This window comes from Erpetoichthys calabaricus, chromosome 11 (genome assembly GCF_900747795.2).
Source record: "Erpetoichthys calabaricus chromosome 11, fErpCal1.3, whole genome shotgun sequence".
In the NCBI taxonomy this organism is placed as follows: Eukaryota; Metazoa; Chordata; class Cladistia; order Polypteriformes; family Polypteridae; genus Erpetoichthys; species Erpetoichthys calabaricus.
The window spans coordinates 46347833-46373390 of record NC_041404.2 but is presented as its reverse complement, the minus strand read 5'-3'; the positions used below and the strand labels follow the sequence as shown (position 1 = coordinate 46373390).

General features: G+C 36.6%; 1 protein-coding gene across 4 annotated transcripts in view; it reads left to right on the top strand.

Moving 5' to 3' along the window:
• The window catches only part of ndst1b (N-deacetylase/N-sulfotransferase (heparan glucosaminyl) 1b), a 255734-nt gene that overhangs the window by 207528 nt on the left and 22648 nt on the right, over window positions 1–25558 (top strand). For all 4 annotated transcript variants that reach the window (XM_028813059.2, XM_051934207.1, XM_051934208.1 and 1 more), the window contains 2 exons: window positions 4197–4325; window positions 15080–15262. In XM_028813059.2, coding sequence (XP_028668892.1) covers window positions 4197–4325; window positions 15080–15262 — 312 coding nt within the window. The remainder of the gene's footprint in view (window positions 1–4196; window positions 4326–15079; window positions 15263–25558) is intronic.

Sequence of the window (25558 nt, the reverse complement as noted above, 5' to 3'; positions counted from 1 at the left end):
TTTGAATATAATTTCTGTATTGCTTTAATAAATATACAAATGGGATTTCAAAACTTAAATAACTAACAAAGTTTTTTGGGGGCAGAAGGTGAGGCTACAAAAGATTCTGAACACTGATATTGTATATTATACATACTGTAGGAAGTAAGTGTTTCCTTAGATTTTAATTACGATTGCATTGAGTGGGACACCAAGTATACTCATGTGAACTCCCTGTGGACCTTTTGGTAAACTTGACAATAATAATAATAGCGTGTCTGTCATACACCCAAGTAATGTAGCTTATGTCAACTTCTCACAACCAGTTGTTACAATGAAAATGGAATTTGGAATTTTCAAAAATTAAATTTATTTTCAAAAGAAGTATGGAATGTGAAATTTGTTTGTCTGCATTGCTAATTTATAACAAATATTACCTTACTTGCTTTTACATCTCAATCTGTAATATTGTACACTTAAAGTGTTATCTTACTACTGTATGCTTCATTAACCTTTCCAGTGCTCATGTTTATCAGGCACCTCAGAATTACTTCTAGGAATTACACTAAAAGTCTGACTAGCACTTTTTCCTACCCTGGAGTAGCACATAAAATGTAGTTTTGTGGTGTCCTACACCCACTGTCAGTGAGGAGTCGGACTTCATGGTGGAGAATAACTGAAATCATGATTTTTAACCACCCCCCATCAAGCCACAAAATAGTGCTCATGAAGGGATTTTGTAGTTTTCAAATACTAATGCTAAGCCTTCACAACAAAGATAATCAAAGTATTAGTTTATAATATTAATAAAGTAGTAGTTGGAGAAGAAGAAGAAAAACATAATAAAGTAGAATATTGCAGTAATTGTTTCCACTTCATAATAACATCAAGAATAATACAGTTTATATCCACCTCTGTGTCGATACTGTTCTATCACAAATCCACGCTTATCCACACTTGGGGTAATGATCTTTATATGTGTGCCATCCATCACACCAACAACTCTAGGAAAACCAGTGATTTGCATTATTGCAACTTGCTTTAACACTTCCTTACATGAAGTTGTGGGGAAATTTATAAATCTCCATATTACCTCATGTGCATGGACGTTTGGAGCAAGATTCAAGAAATGGTTGGTTGTGACATACCCAAATCATCACTATTGCAAAGCTACCTTTTCCCTTTGACTAAAAACATGTAAAATGAACACTTTCATTTTGGCTGATGGCACATTGATTCTCCACGTCGATGAAGTGATCCCGTGTCATACAAGATTCGTAAAGAATATTATTGTATCTCTGTTAAATCAATATCTTTTTACAAGTGCATTGTTGTCCAGCATTTCCATAACATTCTGCCTTTCCTGGAATGTGTGTGCCAATCTCTGCCTGAATGCTCTCTTCTGTCATCTTCTAGCAAGTTAGAAAAAGCTAAGATGTATATTTCATTTTTAAAGTACCTGTATATTTTGTTAGAGGAAGATAGAATTAACTTATTGATTAATAAAGACATTTTGCCTAACAGGCTAAAAATAATATAGAGCAGGCAGGTAAGTGATCCTACCCTGTCTTGTAAATCTTGAAGTCAGATATCAGGATAAAAAGATCTGTGTATTGAAGGTGTTGCAGTTTTTGTCCTCACAGTTAGAGCTGCAGAAGCAAATGACATCATTTGAAAGTACTGCATTGCTTTTTGTTGAAATCTGAGAACCAACCTTTCCTATATGAGGCTAAGGTCCATTGGGATATAGACTGGAAAATAGTGTACGGACGTTAACCTAAAGCATTAATGCAGAAAATGTTATTCTACCAGATGTTACATGATGCCATTTGCTGCCTTGATCCTTAATAAAAACCTTTTGCATGATATTACAGACACAGTCTGGTATTAACTGACAATATCTTACTTCTTGGAAATATTCTTAAGCAAGTTTATTGGGATTATATTTACTAATTTAAATTCTAAGTATGCAAAAGTAGTAATTTTCTGCATTTAATGATGTTTTTCAAGTAGCCGCTGACTTATTGAAGGTAAACATTTGAAGAGAAACTTGGATTTGGAATCTCAGGTTTTAGATCTGATATAAAGAGTTAATGATATATATTCTTAGGCAAAAATCACACATATTCAGTGAAACACTGTTATTTTAATTAATTTTTGCTTTCCTTTAAAAGTGGAAAATTATACTAAAGACTAAGCAAAAATGCAAAGTTGTTTTGCCCATATTTAGATTACCATCCAGATTGGTAGTGTTTATTTAGGTGTACATATTAAAATCCTTTTAACGTAATTTTCCATCTGAAATCCTTGATCATTCCTGTTTGAATAACCTATAGAGACACTGTTTTATGCTCTAGTGGTAGTAGAAAGCCATACAAGCTTCTGTATGTCTTTCACTTTGGGTAACTGCATGTAAATGCATATGTGCCTCATACTTTTTTTCGATAATTAAACTTGACTAAATCTTTATTTATTTATTTTTTTATCTACTTTATCTTGTGATATCGACCTGTATGAAACCAGAACGATATCCTGTTTTCTGATATCCATTTAAAGCACTTGTCTTTGTGCTTCTATATGAATTCAGTCACATATTTTGCTGTAGTGAGAAATTGATGGTTTAATTATTTCTTTCATTATTATTTCCCACTTAGACAATTCAGTGTCGGAGGACTCAGAGGCTGTTGCACCAATTAAAAATACCAAAAGTGTATGTCCATAGCTCTTTTTCTCAGGTGCAGATGTTCTTTGTCATACTTTCATCATCTTTCCTTTGGATTACTACAGTTCTCTCTTTAGTGGTTATCCTACTCAAAATTTCAATAAAGTAGAAATAGTTCAAAATGCAGCCTACAAAATCCTTAGTCCGATCAAACACAGTGATCACATTTCACCTTCAAGTAAAGAAAACTATGCAAAATGGACTATGCAACTAAATTAAAATAGTAAATAAAATGCCACAGGAGACCTGTCTACACTGGTAAATCTGTGTATTGAAGGCTTTTAGCTCTACCTGGCTTTATTATCCTTCTTTCAGTTTACCTCCATGTCAAGATGCTCATGTAACCTCTGTGTGTGTGCTAGACCAACAGTTATGTTGTCTGTTAGGCTCTGCACTGAATTTACTACCTTACTCTTCTTTATTTATTTATCTGGTTTAGTACAATGCTATATACTGTATACCCTACCATTCTTTCTTAAACTCTGTGAAGTGCCTTGAGCATGGGAAAGGTGCTATATAAATAAAATGTATTATTATTAAATTTGTTACATAGCTGAATACCCCTTGACATCTATCTGCTTGTTGTTTTGAAGACTCAAATATAAGTATTGTTGAACATTTAGCTCATATTATTAAATTGAAATCGCCTTAGGTCATGCTATGACTTTCATCTATTGTAACATTCATTTGAATACAAGCTAAATATGAATTCCATTGTACTTCTTAAATATAACATAACTTGAATACTCATGTTATTTTTTTTATTTCTAAATTAACTCCTTGATATTGACTGCTTTACTGTACACTAAAATGACCTTGTTATAACAAATTCTCCCCCAGACTGGCACTGTTTATCTAGTGTATTGTTCAGTGTTTATGATGATGGAGCTTTTTCAGTTTCCTCCTAGAATCTAACAATACACTATTCATGTTTATACTTGTGCTTGCATATATTGTAAAAAATGTATATAAATCTTTTTTGTCTTGTAAAGTACCTTGTGATGATGTTTCCTCTTTGTGATACCATATAAAACCAAGATTTACTGATAATAAAGATTAGGAGAAAAACAATAAATATGTTGCAGTAAATTATTTTCATTGTCCCCATTATAGATTTATGTCAATTTAATGAATATGTATAATTTAACAAAATTCTAAATATTGTATTATAGCGTTTTTGGCAGGCATTGTGGTGTAGTGGTTAAGACATTGAACTACAAATCTGAACGTTGTGGGTTTATATCCCACTATTGACACTGTGTGACCATGAGCAAGTCACTTAACCTGCTTTTGCTCCAAAGAATGTGAACAACTGCATCTCAAATGTTGTTAGTCACCTTGGATAAAGGTGTCAAGCAAATAAATAAATTTGATAAATGTAGTATGTATTCTCATGTCAGGCATACAGTGAATGAAATACTTTTTTGATGAAAGAAAGTAAAAGAAAGCAAATCGGCTCATGCCATTTTAATTCCCTTTTTCCTCTGTTTAAAAGGTTCTTCCTCGACAAACCTGTGGCTTATTTACTCACACTATCTTCTACAATGAGTACCCAGGAGGTCCTAAGGAGCTTGATAAAATCATTAATGGGGGAGAGCTCTTTCTTACCGTCCTGCTGAACCCGGTAGGCAAACTTTTCTAACGTTGCTTTTTCTTCATTTAATATCTTCAGTCCCATGTCATTGTCTTTTTTGCAGCATTGGCCTTCATTTTCAATTTATCTGTTTCTGTTATTTATGTTCTTTTGTGATAAAAAAAACCCAAAAAAACCCTAGAGTCAAGGTCAGTACATAGTTGTTATAAGTACAAAGGATCTCCATAAACCAAAAATCTTTCCAAAACGTGGAGCTGGCTTGAATATATGATAAGTTCTTTTTATCATCTTTCCAACTCTTTCACAGTCTATAGGATGATTTACTGCTTTTCGTATCTAGGAACTATAAAAGCTAAAGTGATGCATTTGTTAGCCAGAGAGGCTCCACCTCAATGTAGAATTCACTTGTTTCTCTCCTATGGATCCATTAAATAAGAAGAAAATATATAAATATATACCAAACCCTTTTACAGATTGACTTCAATACAATTATTTTTAAAAAATCCACACCACAACCCAGGATATGAGGATATTTTGTTGGAGATATCTGCTAGGATATTTTATCAGATTTTTTTTTAATGTATATTGTTGATGAAAATTGTACACCATTGTCTTGTGACTTTAAGGAATTGTGGAATCTTACAAATTGTTAATTAATAGACACTTTATCAAGCTTGGGCTGGCTGGATTGAAAACTAGTACTGCCAGCTGTTTGCTAAGCACTTCTTTAAGGGAGAGCATTATCTTTAAAATGTATCAAGATACTCCCCCTCTTCTTTTAATACCTAAAGGTCAAATGCCCATGGGCTAATTAAGGATTGCCAGCCTATCTACATCATGGGAAACAACTCCCATAATAAAGCTGTTACCTGGTAGATTTAACAAGGTGCAGATTCAGGGTACAGTTTTTTAGACAGTTGTAATCAGTCTTAGGTCTGGTACAATTTATACCAATCTGGATAAATTACCTTCTAATTAGAATTTAATGAAAACTTACTTTTAACTATGCTATGTCAGCTAGGTGGCAGAGGTGCTTGGTTAAGACCGAGCTATGCAAACATTTTTCATATACAGCGTAGAAGACTGATTTATTTCCATTTAGTGAAGCTCTCTGTACTTGGTTTGCCTACTATAATAGACTGTCTATTGTATTGTTGTCACAAGATTAACATATATTAATGAATCTCGATAGTATTTGTTAAGCATTGCCAGTTTAATGGCTGTTTGCCCGGATTTACCCAGGTTACCCCATTGCACCCAAAATCCTTTTTCTCCAATGTCCTCGCCATTCTTAGGTGTAAGAGCCATTCCTTCCATATTTTATCATCAGACACCACCTCCAACCATGTCATCTTTGGCCCCCCTTTCAAGTTTTTGTGATGTCTGCCAAGCAAATCAATATATTATCCCTTCTCAACCTATTGCTACCATCTACATCAGGCACTTTCTGATGCAAAATAAATCTGTCTCCTGTGGGTTTTTTAGATGATGTTCCTCTAACCTAGTGATTCCCAACGTGGGGCAATTCGATTTTTTAGAATTCGAGAATTTAGGTACATTAACCAATTTCTAAAATGAAAAAAACAGAAATTCACTGTTAAAAATGATAGAAAAAAATTATTTAAATTTTTTTTACGTAGACTTTTATATACGGGTAAAATTCCATTACAATGAAGGGCCAGGGACCTAAAAAATATTTGACTGTAATGAAAATTTCGTTGTAATGAGATTCTGTATTTGTCACTATAGTGCTTTCTTTAACTTGCCTACAGGCGTTTGCAATCATTTCAATAGCTTCTTTCACGTTAATTTTGATCTTCTCCTGTCTACAAGTTATACTGATGAGAATTTCTCTCAGAATTTCCTTGCGATAATACACTTTCAGGGTGCGAATGATGCCAAAATCCAATGGCTGAAGCACTGCTGTGCAATTGGGTGGGAGGAATTCAACGCGGACATTATCTAAATGTGGAAGCAAATTGTGGGCAGCACAGTTATCAATCAGAAGCCGAATCATCCTTTTCTTTTTCTTCTTCATGTCATGAGGTTTCTGAACTCTTTTGGGATCCCACCCTCCTCCCAACAGGAATGTCATGCTGAAGTGCGTCCCGAAGCGCGATTGCTGTGTCTGTGTAAGAGTGTTTGTCTGTTGCCGGGGCAGGACAACAGCAGGCTCACAGAGCTGCAGTGAAGTGCCGCAGAAGCGAATCCTAAAAGATTGAGGTTGGCTACTTGGTTTGCCTACTATAATAGACTGTCTATTGTATCATTGCCACAAGATTTTGGGGTCTTATACCCCAAAACACGAGGCTTAGTCTCAGTACTTTAGCAAAACCAGCTTTATTCAGCTTGAAACAGGAACAGCAGGGTTATTTATTGTAGCATAATCTAGCACTCTTCTATACACAGACACAGCAGTCAGGCATTTTTGTGGCTATGTTAGTGGCCAGGTAATCCTGTTCCCTGCATTTACAATGTTCCTTGCATCACCCATCGAGATGTTTTCTGTTTGCTTTGGCGGAGAGCCGCAGCAGGGCTGTGAGCCTGCTGTTGCCCCAGCAACAGATAAACAGTTTTCCAGAGAAGTGGTGATTGCACTTCAGGACGCTCTTCGGTGTGTTGTCCAGTTAGAGGAGGTCCCAAGAGAGTTTAGAAACCTCACATTTTCTTAAATTAGTGGCGCACTAATAGGAATGTTTGAGAATGAGCATCACTGAACCACATAAAAGTGGCTTTTTCGACGTCTTCAAATGCAGCAGTTCGCATGCATTTGCAACTCGAGATTTTTCTTCTTTTTTTGTTCGGTGTTTCATGAAAGTTGACAGTGTCAAAAATTGTGGCAAAATTCTGAATTCACTGGCAATGTCTTTTTTCTTTTTGCCACATGTTATCATTTTTTTGTGTCTGCTGTTTCTATAGGAGGGTGACAATGAGTTAAATTCCAATGGATGTTGTTGACAAGCAATAAGCAAAAAGTATTGCTGAAAACCACCGAAAACAAACACAGCAAAAAAAAAAAACAGTACGAGGAAAGTTCAAAGAAAGAAATTTATTTTTATAATGTTTCTGTTTGGGGATCGTTATGCACAACTGAGTTGCAACCACAGAACTAACTGCGCTGTGGATGATTCATTCAAGCATTTCAAGGTCACTTCGCTGTAATGAAAATATCTGCTGAATGTACTTCATAGTAATGAGATTTCTATAGACTTGTGTCATATGGGGAAACTGTCGGGACCATAATAATACTTCGTTGTAATGAAAATTTCATTGTAAAGATATTTGTTGTAACAAAATTTTCTGTGTATGTGTGTGTGTGTGTGTGTATATATATATATATATATATATATATATATATATATATATATATATATATATATATATATATAATATATAAGGGATGGTGAAGAACCCTTTAATTTATGATTTTACAACCACCTTGGATTTTTCTACTTAGAAATCGTTTTTACCATTAAAATAATATGAATTGTAATAATGATTATAAAATTTAGCAATTTAACAAAAATATAAAATGATCTCAATATTACAGAAAAAGCTGTCGTTAAAGTTTTTATATTTATGAAGATCACGTCTCTTATATTCAAAACTGTATTTGCTGTATTTTCATATTACTTCATATTATATATATATATTTTTTTTTTAACAATTTCTTAGTGATTTCTTTGTCAGTACTTCAACTATCCTTTCCCTCTTTTGTTTCCATAAGTTTGTTTAGACCAAATTAATGTCATTATGGGCTTCCTCCACGTGAGTAGGAGTTCACTTTTTGAATAGGTAATAATAAGAATAAGGTATATGTTACAGTGGGGGTCAAAAAAAAAGGTTGGGAACCACTGCCCTAACCTCTTCAAAATCAACTAAACAATAAAAACCGTGTCCACTGTCATTTGTTAAATGTCTTTCAAGAAGTGCTACCTATATATTGTAGTATATTACAGGAAAACAACTAGGAGTACTTTTAGTAAACTCAATGTTAATTGGTAATGGTTCAGAGTAGGAAGGCTTAAAGTAATATCAATGATATGCATTAGACCTTTCCCATGTTTAAAGCACTTCAGATATTTAAAAAGAAAAATTTAAAATAAACAAAACTGGATACACACTAATATCAAACACCAAATAAAATATAAATACATGAAAAGCAAAGTTCTGAATCAAAATACTAAACAATAAATAGAAATAAATATGCAAATGTTAGGAGAAAATTATAAACAACATAATTTGTTGTGTCATTTATTGTTATTAGCATCTGGACAGACAGACAGAGTGAACTGAGAGGTTGTCATCGTAAGTTAAAGGCCATTCTGAACAAATGTGTTTTAGGTTGCCTTTTAGAAGAGTGATTGAGGCAGCTGATGTAATTAGTTTTGTGAGGCCACTCCAAAGTTTGGATGCAATAGAACTGAATACTTTATTTCCAACAGAGCACAGATTTGTTTTGGACATGACAAGATTGCCAGCAACAGTGAATCAGACTGGGTATTAGGACTATAGTGATGCAGAGGGTTACAGATGTACTCAAGTGCAAGGCTTTAAAGCTTTATAGGCTATCAATAAAAAATAAAAAAATTATATTCAATCCTATGAGACACAGTAAGGCAGTGAAAGCTGAACAGAGTAGTCAGTGCAGGATATAATAAAAGTATGAACAAGCTTCTCAGCTTAAGAAAAGGACAGTAAGTAGCGGACATGGGATATTTTTAAGATATGGACTTATTTATTCTATTTATTTTCTTAATGTGATTTATGTGAGTTTAAAAGGCAAGGGAAGAATCAAATTCAAAAATCCTTTCAAAAGATAAAGGTATAATGTTACTTACTGAGAGTGATTGAAAAGGAGCTCAGTTTCTTAAGCTGGACTTTAGTGCTTCTGTTTTAGAAGTAGTAGTCACTCGTCTAATATTTCCAATGGAAGTCTTGAAATAAGAATTCTCTTCTGAACATCTTTGTTTAAAACTGAAGTAGATCTCGGTATCAACCACATAAAACTGATAACCCAGTTCAAAGCTACAAAAATATGCACACATCACAAATAAAGAGTTGCATGGATTTGCAGGTAAATTGCTGCATCAATGGCATGTGTGACAACAGCAAAGACAAGAATCAAAGGAAAGCAGGTTCCCAGGTCAACTCTTAATATAGTTCCTAGGAATTTAAAAAAAATGGCACATGCTGTTATGTGTAAACAAAGTCATAAAATTGATGAGTAAAACAGGCGAAATATCATTGCTTCCATAAGTAATAAGGCATTGACATACTGTACGTAAACTAATTAATAGAAAATCTTGCACAGTGACAAATAATATTCTAGTTGTACTGATTTACTGAAGTGTAATTATTTTTATAAGACTATTGTGTTTAAATATGGTCAGTAAATTGTAAAGATTTTAAAATAAGGGAGCATTGCTCTATCAGAACCAAAAAAGTAATTGAGTCCAGTTACTTCTAGGCATATCTGTGTACTGAATGCTTCTCAGACACTGATTTGCACCAGTGAAGAAAGTGACATGTTCCTCAGACTGCAAAGTAACAAAACCCATCTGATGAGCGTGAGCTTCGTTTAACTTTCTGACACAATTAAAATGCAGTAGACGACTGAATGTATGATGGAAAAAAGAGTGATAAGCACGCAGAAAAGATAAATGCACTTAAATGTTTTGAGTATGTTGTGTTAAATAATAAGTAAATTAATAGAATGAATGTGGTATTTGACTATTTCTATTCACCATTTTTTTTTTTTTGTTTTAGACAGAAATTGTAACTCTCTGGTTATGGACATTTTGCATCCAGGAAATTTGATGCTACTCATAGTGTACATTAACAAGTGTTCATCACTAAATTCCTTGGATTTTTAACCTAGAATTTTCTGGGGTGTATGCGTAAAAGGGGCTTCCATGTCCTGATTAGAAGTATCTTTTTTTTTTTTTTAAAATCCCAGTTGAAGCAGAAAAAAAAGCAAACAAAAAAAAAAACGCTTAAGTCAGATAACTTCTATGATCAGGTTCAATTAACTTTTAATATCAGATTTCATCCTGCTTTGGCTTTACATACTGTATTTAATCTTTCATGTCATGTCATTTACTAACTCGCTTAATCCTGACCAGTGTTGTGGAAGTCTATCCCAGCTAACATAGGGCGCAAGGCAGGAACAAACTCTGAGCAGGGCGCTAGTCTATTGCAGGGCAAACACACACCAGGACCAATTTAGCATCACCAATTCACCTAACCTGCATGTCTTTGGACTGTGGGAGGAAAAACCCACAAAGACATGTGGACAACATGCAGTCTCTTGACTGAGGGGCAGCAGAGTTACCATTGTGCAATCATGCTCCCTTAATCTTTCATATTCCTCTTTTTTTTATTCCTTCTCCCAGCCAGCCCTAGATATTTTTTTTTTTTTTTTTGCTTTCTCATTCTACTTCTACCTATTTCCACTTATTTACAGAAGACACTTCAAAACATGCCTGTTTATTCTTTCATTTTATTTGTATCAGTGAAAATATTTTTATGATTTTCTTTAGTGCATTGATAGGACACCACAATAATGCCTTTGTTTTTGAAAGTAGTAAAGACTACATAGAAATTGATGGGCTGCCATAAAGTATATTTTTCATCTTAGTTGATACAGAAGCAAAAAAAAGAAAAAACTCATTATCCATTGCATAAAAATTTTTGCAATGATAAATATAGTTGAAAATGTGTAAGTAAACTAATCTTTTTGAAGTCAAATCACCAAGGTAAGCTGCTTCCCACTATTCCTCCAGTGAAAGAAAATTGACTTAAAAGTATGTGCCACATTCTGTTATACTGTATTCCAAAGCCTTAGGCTATTTTGTTTAAACAGAAGTAACCAGATCTCCTTCTCTTTCAGATGTGGGAAAAGGAATTTCTGTGAGCCAAGGACAATTGGCCCCTCAGGCTAACATTAAGAATGGCCATCAGACCTTAGACATTTGAAATCACTTGCTAAATAACTACAGGGTGTTCATTTTCAAAAATGATTTTTTTTCCTGTATACTCCTACAGTAATTTAGACACTAATAGCTCCAAAAAGTAGTGTCATATGACATTGCAAAACAATGTATCCAGGCAGAGTAAGAGAAACACAAAGAGACGAAGTAACATAATTTATCATCAGACAGAAGGCAACTATCCATGAACCGTTGCAGGACCCATTCATGCACACACTCACACTTGCATTAGGGGAAAATTTGGATTTGCTAATTAACATCACCCGCCTGTCTTAGAGAAGTGGGAGGAAAATTGCAGCACTTAGAGAAAACTCCACACAGACTTTTATACAGTCAAACACTAAGTGAGGAATTTGAATGCAAAATGCTTGATCCATAACTCAGATGTGTTGACCATTTATCCACCATGCCCCACCAAGTGAAAATTGCCTGACTGAGGTTGATTTTCTGCTTGAAACTGTGGGGCTCCAGCTCATTAGGCCAATTATGCCAACAGACACAGATTCATTTTAAGTAAAGTGTGGTTCTTACTTATGTGTTCCTCATAACATTTGACAAAAATACATTTTCCAGAAATAAATACATAAATTCTAAATAGCCTGCAGCATGTCTGTCTGTCTGGCTATCCGTCCCAGCAAGCAAAGGGAGTGGGAAGCATGGCAGGAACAACTCCATGAAAGGGCACATGGTGAACACACACACTTTAGCATTATCAATCCACATAACCTGCATGTTTTTAGGAAACCAGAGCACCTAGTTGAGAACCCATGCAGACGCAGGTAGCACCTAGGACGCAACCTCCAGTCTACTTGTTAAGAGGCAGCTGCACTACCACTGCACCACTATGCTGCCATTATATACAATATTTACATACAATTTTATACAATATTTATTTTCAAGTATATATATTTCAATATATATATGTGTGTGTGTATATACAGTGCATCTGGAAAGTATTCACAGCACATCACTTTTTCGACATTTTGTTATGTTACAGCCTTATGCCAAAATGGATTAAATTCATTTTTTTCCTCAGAATTCTACACACAACACCCCATAATGACAACGTGAAAAAAGTTTACTTGAGGTTTTTGCAAATTTATTAAAAATAAAAAAAATTGAGAAAGCACATGTACATAAGTATTCACAGCCTTTGTCGTGAAGCTCGAAATTGAGCTCAGGTGCATCCTGTTTCCCCTGATCATCCCTGAGATGTTTCTGCAGATTAATTGGAGTCCACCTGTGGTAAATTCAGTTGATTGGACATGATTTGGAAAGGCACACACCTGTCTATATAAGGTCCCACAGTTGACAGTTCATGTCAGAGCACAAACCAAGCATGAAGTCAAAGGAATTGTCTGTAGACCTCCGAGACAGGATTGTCTCGATGCACATATCTGGGGAAGGTTACAGAAATATTTCTGCTGCTTTGAAGGTCCCAATGAGCACAGTGGCCTCCATCATCCGTAAGTGGAAGAAGTTCGAAACCACCAGGACTCTTCCTAGAGCTGGCCGGCCATCTAAACTGAGCGATCTGGGGAGAAGGGCCTTAGTCAGGGAGGTGACCAAGAACCCAATGGTCACTCTGTCAGAGCTCCAGAGGTCCTCTGTGGAGAGAGGAGAACCTTCCAGAAGGACAACCATCTCTGCAGCAATCCACCAATCAGGCCTGTATGGTAGAGTGGCCAGACGGAAGCCACTCCTTAGTAAAAGGCACATGGCAGCCCGCCTGGAGTTTGCCAAAAGGCACCTGAAGGACTCTCAGACCATGAGAAAGAAAATTCTCTGGTCTGATGAGACAAAGATTGAACTCTTTGGTGTGAATGCCAGGCATCACGTTTGGAGGAAACCTGGCACCATCCCTACAGTGAAACATGGTGGTGGCAGCATCATGCTGTGGGGATGTTTTTCAGCGGCAGGAACTGGGAGACTAGTCAGGATAAAGGGAAAGATGACTGCTGCAATGTACAGAGACATTTTGGATGAAAACCAGCTCCAGAGCGCTCTTGACCTCAGACTGGGCGACGGTTCATCTTTCAGCAGGACAACGACCCTAAGCACACAGCCAATATATCAAAGGAGTGATTTCAGGACAACTCTGTGAATGTCCCTGAGTGGCCCAGCCAGAGCCCAGACTTGAATCCGATTGAACATCTATGGAGAGATCTTAAAATGGCTGTGCACCGACGCTTCCCATCCATCCTGATGGAGCTTGAGAGGTGCTGCAAAGAGGAATGGGCGAAACTGGCCAAGGATAGGTGTGCTAAGCTTGTGGCATCATATTCAACAAGACTTGAGGCTGTAATTGCTGCCAAAGGTGCATCGACAAAGTATTGAGCAAAGGCTGTGAATACTTATGTACATGTGATTTCTCTTGCAAAAACCTCAAGTAAACTTTTTTCATGTTGTCATTATGGGATGTTGTGTGCAGAATTCTAAGGAAAAAAATTAATTTAATCCATTTTGGAATAAGGCTGTAACATAACAAAAGGTGGAAAAAGTGATGCGCTGTGAATACTTTCTGGATGCACTGTAAATATATATATATATATATATATATATATATATATATATATATATATATATATATATATATATATATATATATTGTGATATGTGGCCGGCTTGGCATTCCGGCCAATACCCCCAGGCCGCCAGGTGGAGCTTTCCCTGCAGCATGGACATGCCCCGAGTTCCAGCAGGGACTCATGGACTATGTAGTTTTTATGCGCAGCCCTGCTGGATGCCTTGGGGACCACCAGGAGTCGCTGTAGGGAAACCCGGGGACTCTTATATGCCCTATGATCCGGAAGTACGTCATAATCCCAGGACAGGAGGAAACGATGTACTTCCGGGTTAAAGAAAAGGACTGTTTACCCTGACCCGGAAGGAATACGGACTTGTGGGTTGTGCCAGGAACCCCTTCTGGGTCAGGGAGTATAAAGGACTATGGGAAAGCCCAATACGCCGAGCTGAGCTGGGAGGTAGGGTGGCAACGTGTCTGGGAGTGGTGGCTATTGTGTATGGATTATTGTTTATTGATTTGTTATATGAGTGTTGTAGAGTATAGGGTGCTTGGTGCACATATTGGTCTAAATAAAAGTTATATTTGGACTTTTATATGGTGTCTGACGTCTGCTCAGAGGGTTCAAGGGGTCACGGAGGCCTTAATCTCTCACTATATATATATATATATATATATATATATATGTATATGCATTCTTTAACTGCCTTCCTACCTTATGCGACCAGCTCTCTCTCTCTCGCGCTGCCTGTGTGTGTGCATCTCTCTGTCTCGCGCTGCCTGTGTGTATGTGTGTCGTGCTCTCTCTCTCTTGCTCGCTGCACAGGAAATGCACAGGGAGAGACTGAACATGTACAAACCGAAAGGGAAACTGGCTTGTTCATATACCGAGTGTGTGGCCGTGAACCGAGGCAAAAGTTTGGCAAACTTTTTGGTCGTAAACCGATTTGTACGTGTACCGAGATGTTCATGAACCAAGGTTCCACTGTATGTGTGTGTGTGTGTGTGTGTGTGTGTGTATATATATATATATATAATATTCAGTATTGATTGGTACAACACAACATTGTAGTCTGTGCCAATAAGTTGGGCTCTTGACTACATATTTTATACTAATCAAGTTAAGTTAATGCTTATAGTAAATGGAAGCTAATGCAGTATTTTATTAACTTGACGTTGAAATGCATCACCTTTCAATTTTTACTTGCATATTTTGGAAATACTTTAGACATTCCATTTTAGACATTATCTTTTTTTTCCCCTTTTAGATCAGTATTTTTATGACTCACTTATCAAATTATGGTAATGACCGCCTTGGACTGTACACTTTTAAAAATCTCATCAAGTTTATTCAGTCCTGGACCAACTTGAAATTGCAAACCCTACCCCCTGTCCAGCTGGCACAAAGGTACTTCCAGATATTTCCAGAGGAACGGGATCCACTTTGGCAGGTATGGGCATCTGAGAGCATGTTTTCTGTGTGTTCTGTTAAGAATATATAAATGTTTCACTGAAAATTAAAAGCACTGATGTTTGCTTTTGGCACCATTTCTTTCATTGCATGAAGTGTTTTGCAGCGAAAATGGTATATTCCTTCAAGGCGACAATTCTGTATATACATTTACTATAAAGTAACTTTTTCTTATGAGTCTCATTAGTCTCTCTATTTTGTGTATAATTTACAAGAAACTTTAGTATTTTAGTTCACTCTTTTAAGTTTGTTTCTTCTTTATTGCAATTGATTTTTTAATCATTGGAATATACTCTTTTGATAAATTATGTAATGCAGTTAATGTGTATTTTTGTTTGAACAGTAAAGCACTTAAGATTTCTGTATTGTTGTCAATATTTATAGTTGAATAACAAAAATAGAATGGCCACTTGTAAAAAAAATAAATAAATAAATTATAGCTAGATAGCAGTATTACAGTATTTTATATTGTTTACTCATTTGTAAATCACATTCAAGTTTATGCAGTGAAATTAACCATGGGTCCACCAAGTTATATGAGTATACAGAAGCTAATGTACTTGTATTGTGATGTATTATTACTTCCTTAAAGAGGGCAGGATTCCTTCCACTTCTATTTTACTGGTGTTTCACTACCTAATACAGAAGACCATTTCAGTTTAGTTTTGGTGATAACAAACCATTCATCCCTGCACAGTTTTTTTAAATTTCTAATTAACTGGTGTTTCTAAAACAATGTCATATAGAGGTCTAGCCAGTCTCAGAAGTCAACATTTCACTTCTGTCATCCCTAACAAACCAAATTAGTCGTTTCAAATAAGTCTGACATCTCTGTGAACTTGTTCTGTGATCATTAAATCACAGCCAACAAGTGAAGATGGTGGAGCTGTTCTGTATTATGGGCGCAAAGTAACAGAGAGACAGGGAGGGAGTGCTCAGCTGACGTCACCAGGAGGCAGTCTACTTGCAGTGTTCAAAAGCTATATCTGCTTGGCCAAGGCCAAGAATCTCTTTTGATTGATTGATTGATTGATAGATATATACTTTATTAATCCCCAAGGATAAATTCACATACTCCAGCAGCAGCATACTAATAAAAACAATATTAATTAAAAAGCAATAAAAGTGCAGTGCAAGTTATAAAGTGCAAGGTGGAGAGTGCAAGGCAGGTATAACAGTCAATAACATTGTATAGTCTGTTTTAGCTCAGCCTGACAAGAAAATGCTTCAGAGAGCTGTTGTAATGCAGACATTGTAGTTTTACAGATAACCACCAGCAGTTACCACAAAAAATGATCAGACATTTAAAGAGCAGCTCTTATAAGACCCAATTCACTGGTTACATCTGTACATGGCTGCCAGAGAGTCTCAGGAAGGATCTTGTACTGCATCACCAAATGGTGTTACCCAAGCAAGTGTTGTAAGGTTGAAAAATATAACCACACTTCAGTTCCTTATAGTCCAGTTTGACGGTAATAGATTTTTCATAAAGTTTTGTGTAAAACAGATTTGCTTTATTATTTTACAAATACAGTAAAATACACTTGCTAGGAGTATATAATAGTCCTTTCTTTTTTGGAAGTAGGGCAGGTGTGACATTAAGTTTCTGAGGTGCTACTTTAACATGTTTTATTTAAGATTGATGGATTTAGGTGTCATGAACAGCAACTGAAGTCTTTGATGTTCCTCTTTGGACAGGTTGTAGTTCAGTAACACCTTTTGTGCAAATAATACTCTAAATGCCATCACACTAGTCTGAGCAGAGCCTTTTAATTCTGTTTTGTCATTATACTTTCAGTGCCTTTTAAGTTTATTCTTCACAACGCCTCATAGATGAGCATGTTATATTGACATAAATGGTTCAGATCTTTTAAGGTTTTCTTTACATTACGGATTTGAAAGTGGTCTCCTTTTGTAGACTCATTTTTTTTAAAGGTAAAACCACCGCAGTTCATGTGCTTTCACTGAAGTGTTTCCATGATTCATATTTGTTTTAAACAAACAAAGCAAATTTTATGTACTATAAAAAGGGCAAGTCTGTAGAACAAGTTAAAAGTTTTCAGTGAAGAATCTCTTTTCATTTCATGTCAATCAGTTCGGAATTTTTACCTGTAGATGTATGTTTGTTCTAAAAATATAAGCCTAGCTTCATAATGTCAGGCTCAAGTGTTTGTTTAACTAAATTTCATGAATGATTTGAAGAGCGCTATCCAGATTTGAAAAGCTCATGGATAAGTAGTCACTAGTCACAAAGAAGGACTATACATGCTCACAAGCTCAATCATGCCTTACTGTGAATAAAGGAAAAGATGAAAATGAGGTGTGAATCACAGTCCTCTATATCATCACTTTGTTTCCTCCACTTTCTTACATGTCTGCACTAGTTTCAGAGATTTAATTTTGCCCTAATTGTTTTACCTCAGCACTGGGCTTACATTAACTAATCATCCGGTCTTCCTGGTTTGGTGTACTCTTATGTCCCTGTCTGTCCAGGAAATCAAGCTAATAATTAGCTGACAAGTGCTGTAATTCTGGTGTTGCTGTCTTGGGTGGGAATGGTATTTTTGGCAAAACCTCTTATACCTTTTAGACAGTGCAGCTGCGTAATAAAACTAAATTGATGGGCTTGTCAGCTGTCCACTTGATTCAAAACAAACTGGAAGTAAGACGTTTGTTAATCTCAACATTTTGCAGCATGCCAGTTGTAGTTAAAAGACATCATCATATTATCTTTTTTTCTGGTCTGATAGAATATGATATAAATTGAAGTTGTATTTAGCCCAAGGTTTTATTTCTGTTAATCTGATGCCTTGCTACTGAGTATGTAGGAGTGGGATTTCCTAATCTTCTACTACTGACTGTTTGTGCAGTTTTGTTTAAAATATGTTGGCTGTTAAAATTTCAAGTATTTACATTTCTTGTATCACTGATAAGACTCTGATTGCACATTACCACTCTAGATTAGAAGCTTTATTTATGTTTTAGTACAAGGCTGAAGCCAAGCAAGAGCTCAGTAAGGAAACGTGTGTGATGATGCCTAACCAGTGTGGATACCAGCCCATCAGAGGACTTACGTGCAAGATCCACACTCATGTGGGGTCAATTTAGAATTGGCAAATAGCCTAATATGCACACTCCACAAAGACAGCAAGAAATGTGAACACAGGACATCAAACCAATGAAGTGCCATTAACCACTGAAACACCATGCCTGCCCATCTTTTTGTTGAAAGACTTAAGTACATTCAGAAAATATTCAGATCCCTTTACTTTTTTTCACATCTTATGTTGCAGCCTTATGTTAAATCATTTAAATTAATTTTCTTTCAGTACCGCAGAATGATAAAATGAAAACAGGATTTTAGAATTTTTTGCAGATTTATTAAAAATAAAAGACTGAAATATCATATTGGCACTGAAAAGTCACTCAGTCATTATCCAACCCGCTATATCCTAACACAGGGTCACGAGGGTCGGCTGGAGCCAATCCCAGCCAACTCAGGGCGCAAGGCAGGAACAAATCCAGGGCAGGGCGCCAACCCACCGCAGGACACACACACGTACACACCAGGGAAAATTTAGGATCACCAATGCACCTAACCTGCATGTCTTTGGACTGTGGGAGGAAACTGGAGACCCTGGAGGAACCCACGCAGACACGGGGAGAACATGCAAACTCCATGCTGGGAGGACCCGAGAAGCAAACCCAGTTCTCCTAACTGCGAGGCAGCAACACTACCACAGCGCCACCGTGCTGCCTGGCACTGAAAAGTATTAGGTCTTTTTACCCAGCACTTCAGTGATGAAGCACCTTTGGTGGCAAGTACAGCCTGAAGTCATCCTGAGTAGGATGTGAGAAGCTTCACACACCTGGTTTTGGGGATTTTCTGCCATTCTTCTCTGCAGATCCTGTCAAGCTCTGTCAAGTTTCATGGAGACCATTGGCGGAAAGCTTATTTTCAGGTTTCTCTAGAGTTGTTTTATTGGGTTTAAGTCTGAGCTCTGGCTAGACCAATCAAAGAGATCTCCAGAATTCATTTTGTATTTATGTTCATGGTTCTGTGGGAAGGTGAACCTTTGACCCAGTCTGAGGTCCACAGTGCTGTGGTGCAGGTTTTTATTAGGAATATCTCTGTATTTTTCTCTGTTTAGCTTTCCTTCAATCCTAATTAGTGTTCCAGTCCCTGCTGCTAAAAAATAAAAAATCGCCATTTGGAAGTGTATTATGCAGGTATATTTTTTCCTATAGACAACATGATGCTTAAAATTAAAGCCAAACAATGTAACTTCATCAGACCAGAGAGTCTTGTTCCTCACAGTTTTGAGAGTCCTTTAGGTACCTTTTTGCAAACACCAAACAGGCTTTCATGTATGTTTTCCTGAGGACTGGCTACTATGTGGTCAATCTGTTGTAAAGCCCGGGTCAGTGGAGTGTTTCAGTGATGGTTGTCCTCCTATACGTTTCTCCTATTTCTATACAGGTTCTGTGGAGCTCTGTCACAATGACCATTGGGTTATTGGTCACCTTACTTACCAAGGTTCCCCCCCCACCCCCACCCGAGTGCTCAGTTTGACTTTATGTCTTCCATTTTAAACATATGGAGGCCACTATGCTCTTGGGATCCTTCAGTGAGGCAGATTTTTTTTTTTTTGCCTTCCCCAGAACTGTGCCTCGACACAATCCTATCTCTAAGCCCTGAAGGGAATTCCTTTCACGTCATGGCTTCATTTTTGCTCTGAAATACATTGCCAAGAGTGGGACCTTGTATAGACAGATGTGTGCCATTTCTAATCATATCCAATCAGTGAAAATGACCACAGGTAGACTCTAAACTAGGTATAGAAATAGCTCAACAAAGATCAATAGAATGAGATGCACCTGAGCCAGAATTTGAGCATCATATCAAAGGGTCTGAATATTTGTCTCAGTGACAAAATCAGTTTAAATGACTGCAGCATAAGGCAGCAACATAAGAAAATGTGAAAAAAGTGACGGGGCGTGAATACTTTCTGATGCACTGTACCCTTAGTCTCCAATTGCATTGACTGAAAAGATTAAATACCTTCATAGCCTACAGTTCTGAATTTATTGCATTAGTCCTCCTTTGCATTTTCTTTAGAGTCTTTGCATTATTCAGAAAAACCTGAACACATTATTCCAACTTGAAAGTGCATTTTTCAGCTTAATCATAACTATCCTCAATTTGTGCTCCACAGAATGTGATATATAGCCCATTTTCCTCTTTTTAATTGTTTAAACAGTTTCTAGTAAGTCCACCAACACTGATGATTCCTTTCCATAACATATACTTTATTTCTTGAAACATCACATTGTATATGTATATCAAAACACTATCTTCCAGTAAACAGATGTTTATTTTTTTATTTTCTTTAAACTTAATTTTCCAAGGGTAAGCCTATATCTGATGTTTTTTTTTTTCTTTCTCTCTCTCTTCAAGTCCTTGTGGAGGAATTTAGCTGAATTTAGGATATCTGTTAATCTGTACTGAAACAACCCCCACATCATACTTTAAAGTTGCACAATCAAACAATTAATGTGAAAGCAAATCCATCACCTTCTAACTCTACCCTTGCCCAGTTAAGCCAGACTATATCATGGCTGAGGTTTGAATGACATAGTGCAGTGCATCATTACAAAAGTGCTTGAGTGACTGGTAGTAATTGTAGGTGCTACTCAGAATGGCAGTCCTGCTGCTGAAGTTCATATAGTAAACTAGCTGAAGTACCTGACATTGCTAAGGTATAAGTAAAGAGTTGTGAGACTCTGAAACAAACTAATGAGACCTGTCACAAGTTCTGCTTCAACTCCAACTTTTAAGAAATATCTGGATGAGATATTGGGACAGCTTAGCTATTAGCTGAACAATCGGGCTTGATGGCTTGAATGGTCTCCTCTTGTTTCTCATATTTGTTATGTTTCTTATGTGGACAAGGGAAAAAAATGTGTTTTGGAAGTTCAGCATGGGTAAACATAATTCATGATGACACAAAAGTATGTACTCTTAAATAAAAGGTGTAATCCAGCCAGACAATGGAATTGTTATCCCAACTGGTTGAGAAGAAATAGCTATACCTACAGACTTAGATGAGATGCTAATTTGGTTGGTGCAAACCTTTATGCACATTGTTGACTCTGTCTTCATAGCAGCCCCAGTGATTTACTGCTGCTTCATGGGAACTGAAGTCCCTGTGCCAGCGCTGTTTTCTCCGTTGCCACCCCTCTCCCCCAATGTGCCATATAGTCTATACTTTTATGTTGGAGCAACAGCAATCCTTATACAAAATTGAGTGAAAATCATTTGAGCAGTTATTGTGCAATTGGTTACACTTTTTTTGTATAGTCTAGCAGTACCAATAACTCAACAGTTAAGAGTTTACGTAAAGCAGGCATTCAGTCACATGGGGGATAAAACTAAACAACAAAGATGATAGCTTTATCTGCTAAAATGATATTCATAAATTAGTATTTAAACAAAACTCATTTGTTCGGTATTTTCAAGATAATACATGCTTTATAAACTGTTTAAGTAACTTTTGGATCAATACTGTTTGAGCAGTAAAGGGACCATTTAGTTATGTGAAACAATACTCAGTTTTAAAGTCCATGTTGGCCTTCTTGTGTTTATAAGAGGGTGAACACTCCTAGCGCTGAATGTCTTTAGGTGGTACGTTGAGAAAACAATTATGATATGCAGATATTTTTATGCAAGAATGCTTAGGTTGTTCTTTTGGTTGGAACTTCTTTGGTTCATAGCTGCCTGTAACTTATTGGATAAAGGGCTACAGTACATGCAGTCCATAACCACCTTTCCTCCCACACTTAAATTGTATGATTGGTCTGGTATGAATGAGTGTTTTTAAGAACTCAGTGTGTTTTGAAAAATCTATACAGATTGGAGTAGAGGGAATAATATATTTTTGGCTTTAACTCCAAAAGATGTGTTGAGCAGAAAGACATGCTTAATTGTGACAACATCAACCTTAGGGACTCTGGTCAAGATATAGGGAAAATTAATAGCTCCAAATATCAAAATATCCATCCATCCATCCATTGTCCAACCCGCTGAATCTGAACACAGGGTCACGGGGGTCCGCTGGAGCCAATCCCAGCCAACACAGGGCACAAGGCAGGGAACCAATCCAGGGCAGGGTGCAATATTTTGGCTGAAAATCTGACATTATTTATCAGAAAGCTTAATTTAAAAAATTACCTTTCAACGTGACAGACATCTTAAACACAACTCATCCACTGAATGGCCTAACAAAAAGGAAAATTAATATTCAGAAGTGCTCTGTCAGAACTTGGGCATTGGTCCTACAGAGAAAGTGTATGGACTTGTCTAAAGAGGAGTGTCTCGTAATTTTGACTTGTCTAACCCATCTGGCAAAGACGGCTAAGGAATAAAATTACTAGAAAATGATCGCCAAGCAAAATGACACCTTTTATTGGCTAACTAAAAAGATTACAATATGCAAGCTTTCGAGGCAACTCAGGCCTCTTCTTCAGGCAAGATGTAAACGGTACAACACCCTAGTACTACTAGAAAATGATCCAAAGACTTGCTACTGAAATCAAAGCAAAAGGAATAAACAATTAAACATTATTTCCAGGCTAATCAAAACAGAAAAGAGGGTTGGAGAAAGATATTTTCAACTGTATAGTTTTATCACTATGAAATAACATTTGCCTGTTTTCTCTTTTAATAAGTTTTAGGAGTTGCTTCAGTTGCCAGTGCTTACTCTGTCCACATTTGTTTCAAGAATAACAGCATAAACACAATAAATAAATATAACTGTGTTCCAGACCCCCCCTCAAAAGTTTCTGTACTACAGAATTCAGCCATTTATTTGCATGTCAGTAATAATCATAGCTTTCACTAACAGTGCAACAGTGACTCCTGCGGCTACCAAGCCAGGAATGAAGAAGCAGAGCTGACAGTTGCTGGTAATTAAGGCTTGTTGTCAGAGTTTACAGTCATTGATGATTAAGCTCTCAAATATGACATTTCATATGTTACAGCAAGCTTAATAATAATCATCAATCCATTTTGTAAGCACACTTTTTCTATCAAAGGGTGGCAAGGAGCCAGAATCTGTTGGCAGTTTTGGGTGTAAGTCAGTCCTTTGAGGGGCAGACTCAAGCACACACCCAGTCTTATTCATACCAGAGTAATTTGCAGGTGTCAGTTTATCTAACACACCTACATCATTTAATGTGATATTTTTTTTGTAATTTCACTTTTGCTTTACTGCATCATCATTTTTGGTTTCACAATTCGTATTACATAATAATGACACATACCAAGTCCTCATTTATTATGTCAAAGCTGACTATATTATAATGTTTCGCATATTTTGCACTCTTCTAACCTTTTGTAATCCAATGGAGGTATTGGCCTGTCCTCGTGATAAAGAATTTCAAGCAGTTACAAAACGTTTTCAGTAGTGGTTTCATTCTCCTATGTGGGTGTGTATGGTTTCCAACACCCCCACCCCCATTTAAAGTGAAGATTGGTGATGGGGTCAAAAATTCAGTATCCAGTTAAGTTCAAATTCTAATTCTAAAATATTCAAATCATTGAGAAAAGTTGGATTTCATCATGCTGCCTCTGTGTGTCTGTTGCAAATCAAAATTGATTTTCGTACCTTAAAACTACTGAAAAAAAAAAAGAGATTTGTATAGAGCTCCTGGATAAATCCATCCAAACAAAGATACAAAAATGTAGAACAAGCAATTTCTGAGATCTCTGCCCTGAACACTGAGACACATGTATAACAATGATGTCTCTAAAAAACTGACCTGTCTTCTTTGAACAACTTGCATCACGTTTGTCTCGTAACAGACTCCACGCCTCTTCTGTTCAATGCTTATTCCCACATCCTTCAGAACCAGTTTGACCTATGTCCAAGCAATGACTGTTGCAGGAATTGTTTAGTTTAGCCAGGATTGTTGCAGTCTGCTCCATTTAGTCATGGGACCAAGCCTATTAATTTGGAAAATGTTTAGATGAGTAGTTTTTGAAATACATAATTTATTTAAAAGCACATATAGGGGGGCACACGCATGCACTCACACACTCACAAAGAAATTTATGAGTGAAGATAACTGGCAGCTTGTTTGACCTACCAGAGCGCATGCAGGATGATGAAAAGAAACAAATGAACACACAAAGTAATAAATATGTAAAGGTCGACAAGCACAGAAACATTAGGCCACCCCCCCATACCAGTCTGTCTGTCTATGCAGCTTGTTTACTTCATTTGACCCAACATGTTTAATTTCAAATTAAATATTGTTGAAGTTGTTCACTTCATTCAATTTCCTGTGAAATTTACTCTACATTTATTTGTCTACATGATAAATATTATATATGTTAATGTACTCGTGTATAGCTTTGCAAAGTAAAATTAGTTGTATTGTATTGTAATGGAAGTACTGTATAGACCAGGGTTCTCCAACTCCAGTCCTGGAGAGCTACTGTGGCTGCAAGTTTTCATTCTAACTCTTTTCTTAATTAGTGACCAGTTTTTTCTGCTAATTAACTATTTTCCTTTATTTTAATTGACTTTTCTTGAGACTCTGACCACTGAATTGATTCTTTTTTCCTTAAACGGCACCTAAACATAAATTTGATGTGAAGTGAGCCAACAGATGAGTAACTAATTTGGGGCCTCAAACTCCAACCAACTTCACTTCATTCAGTTTCTTAATTTGAAGCCAATTCTCATTGCTAATTAAACTCGTTATTTATTTCCATTCTCATTTTGCCATGGCAGATATTTCCAAAACTGTTAAATTTCTTTTTTAGAGCTCTGTCAAAATGTTTTGTGGACCTGAGCGGATCAACATTTCTGAAGCCTTCACCTTTCTGTATTTTCAGTTATTGTGTGATGGACGCAGTTGTTGTTTATGTGTTGGTACATTTTGTGTCTTAATATTGTTTGGTTGCTAGTTAAGGAAAAAAAAGAAATAATTAAGGGGCCTGAGTCTTAAGTTGTGTATCAACTAAATTCTGCTCACTAATTAAGAGAAGGGCTAAAATGAAAACCTGCAGCCATAGTAGCTGTCATCCCCCAAAATCCCCCCCCCCCCTAATTCCATCCATCCATCCATCCATTATCCAACCCGCTATATCCTAACTACAGGGTCACGGGGGTCTGCTGGAGCTAATCCCAGCCAACACAGGGTGCAAGGCAGGAAACAAACCCTGGGCAGGGCGTCAGCCCACCGCAGGGCAACCCCTTTGATTTTATAT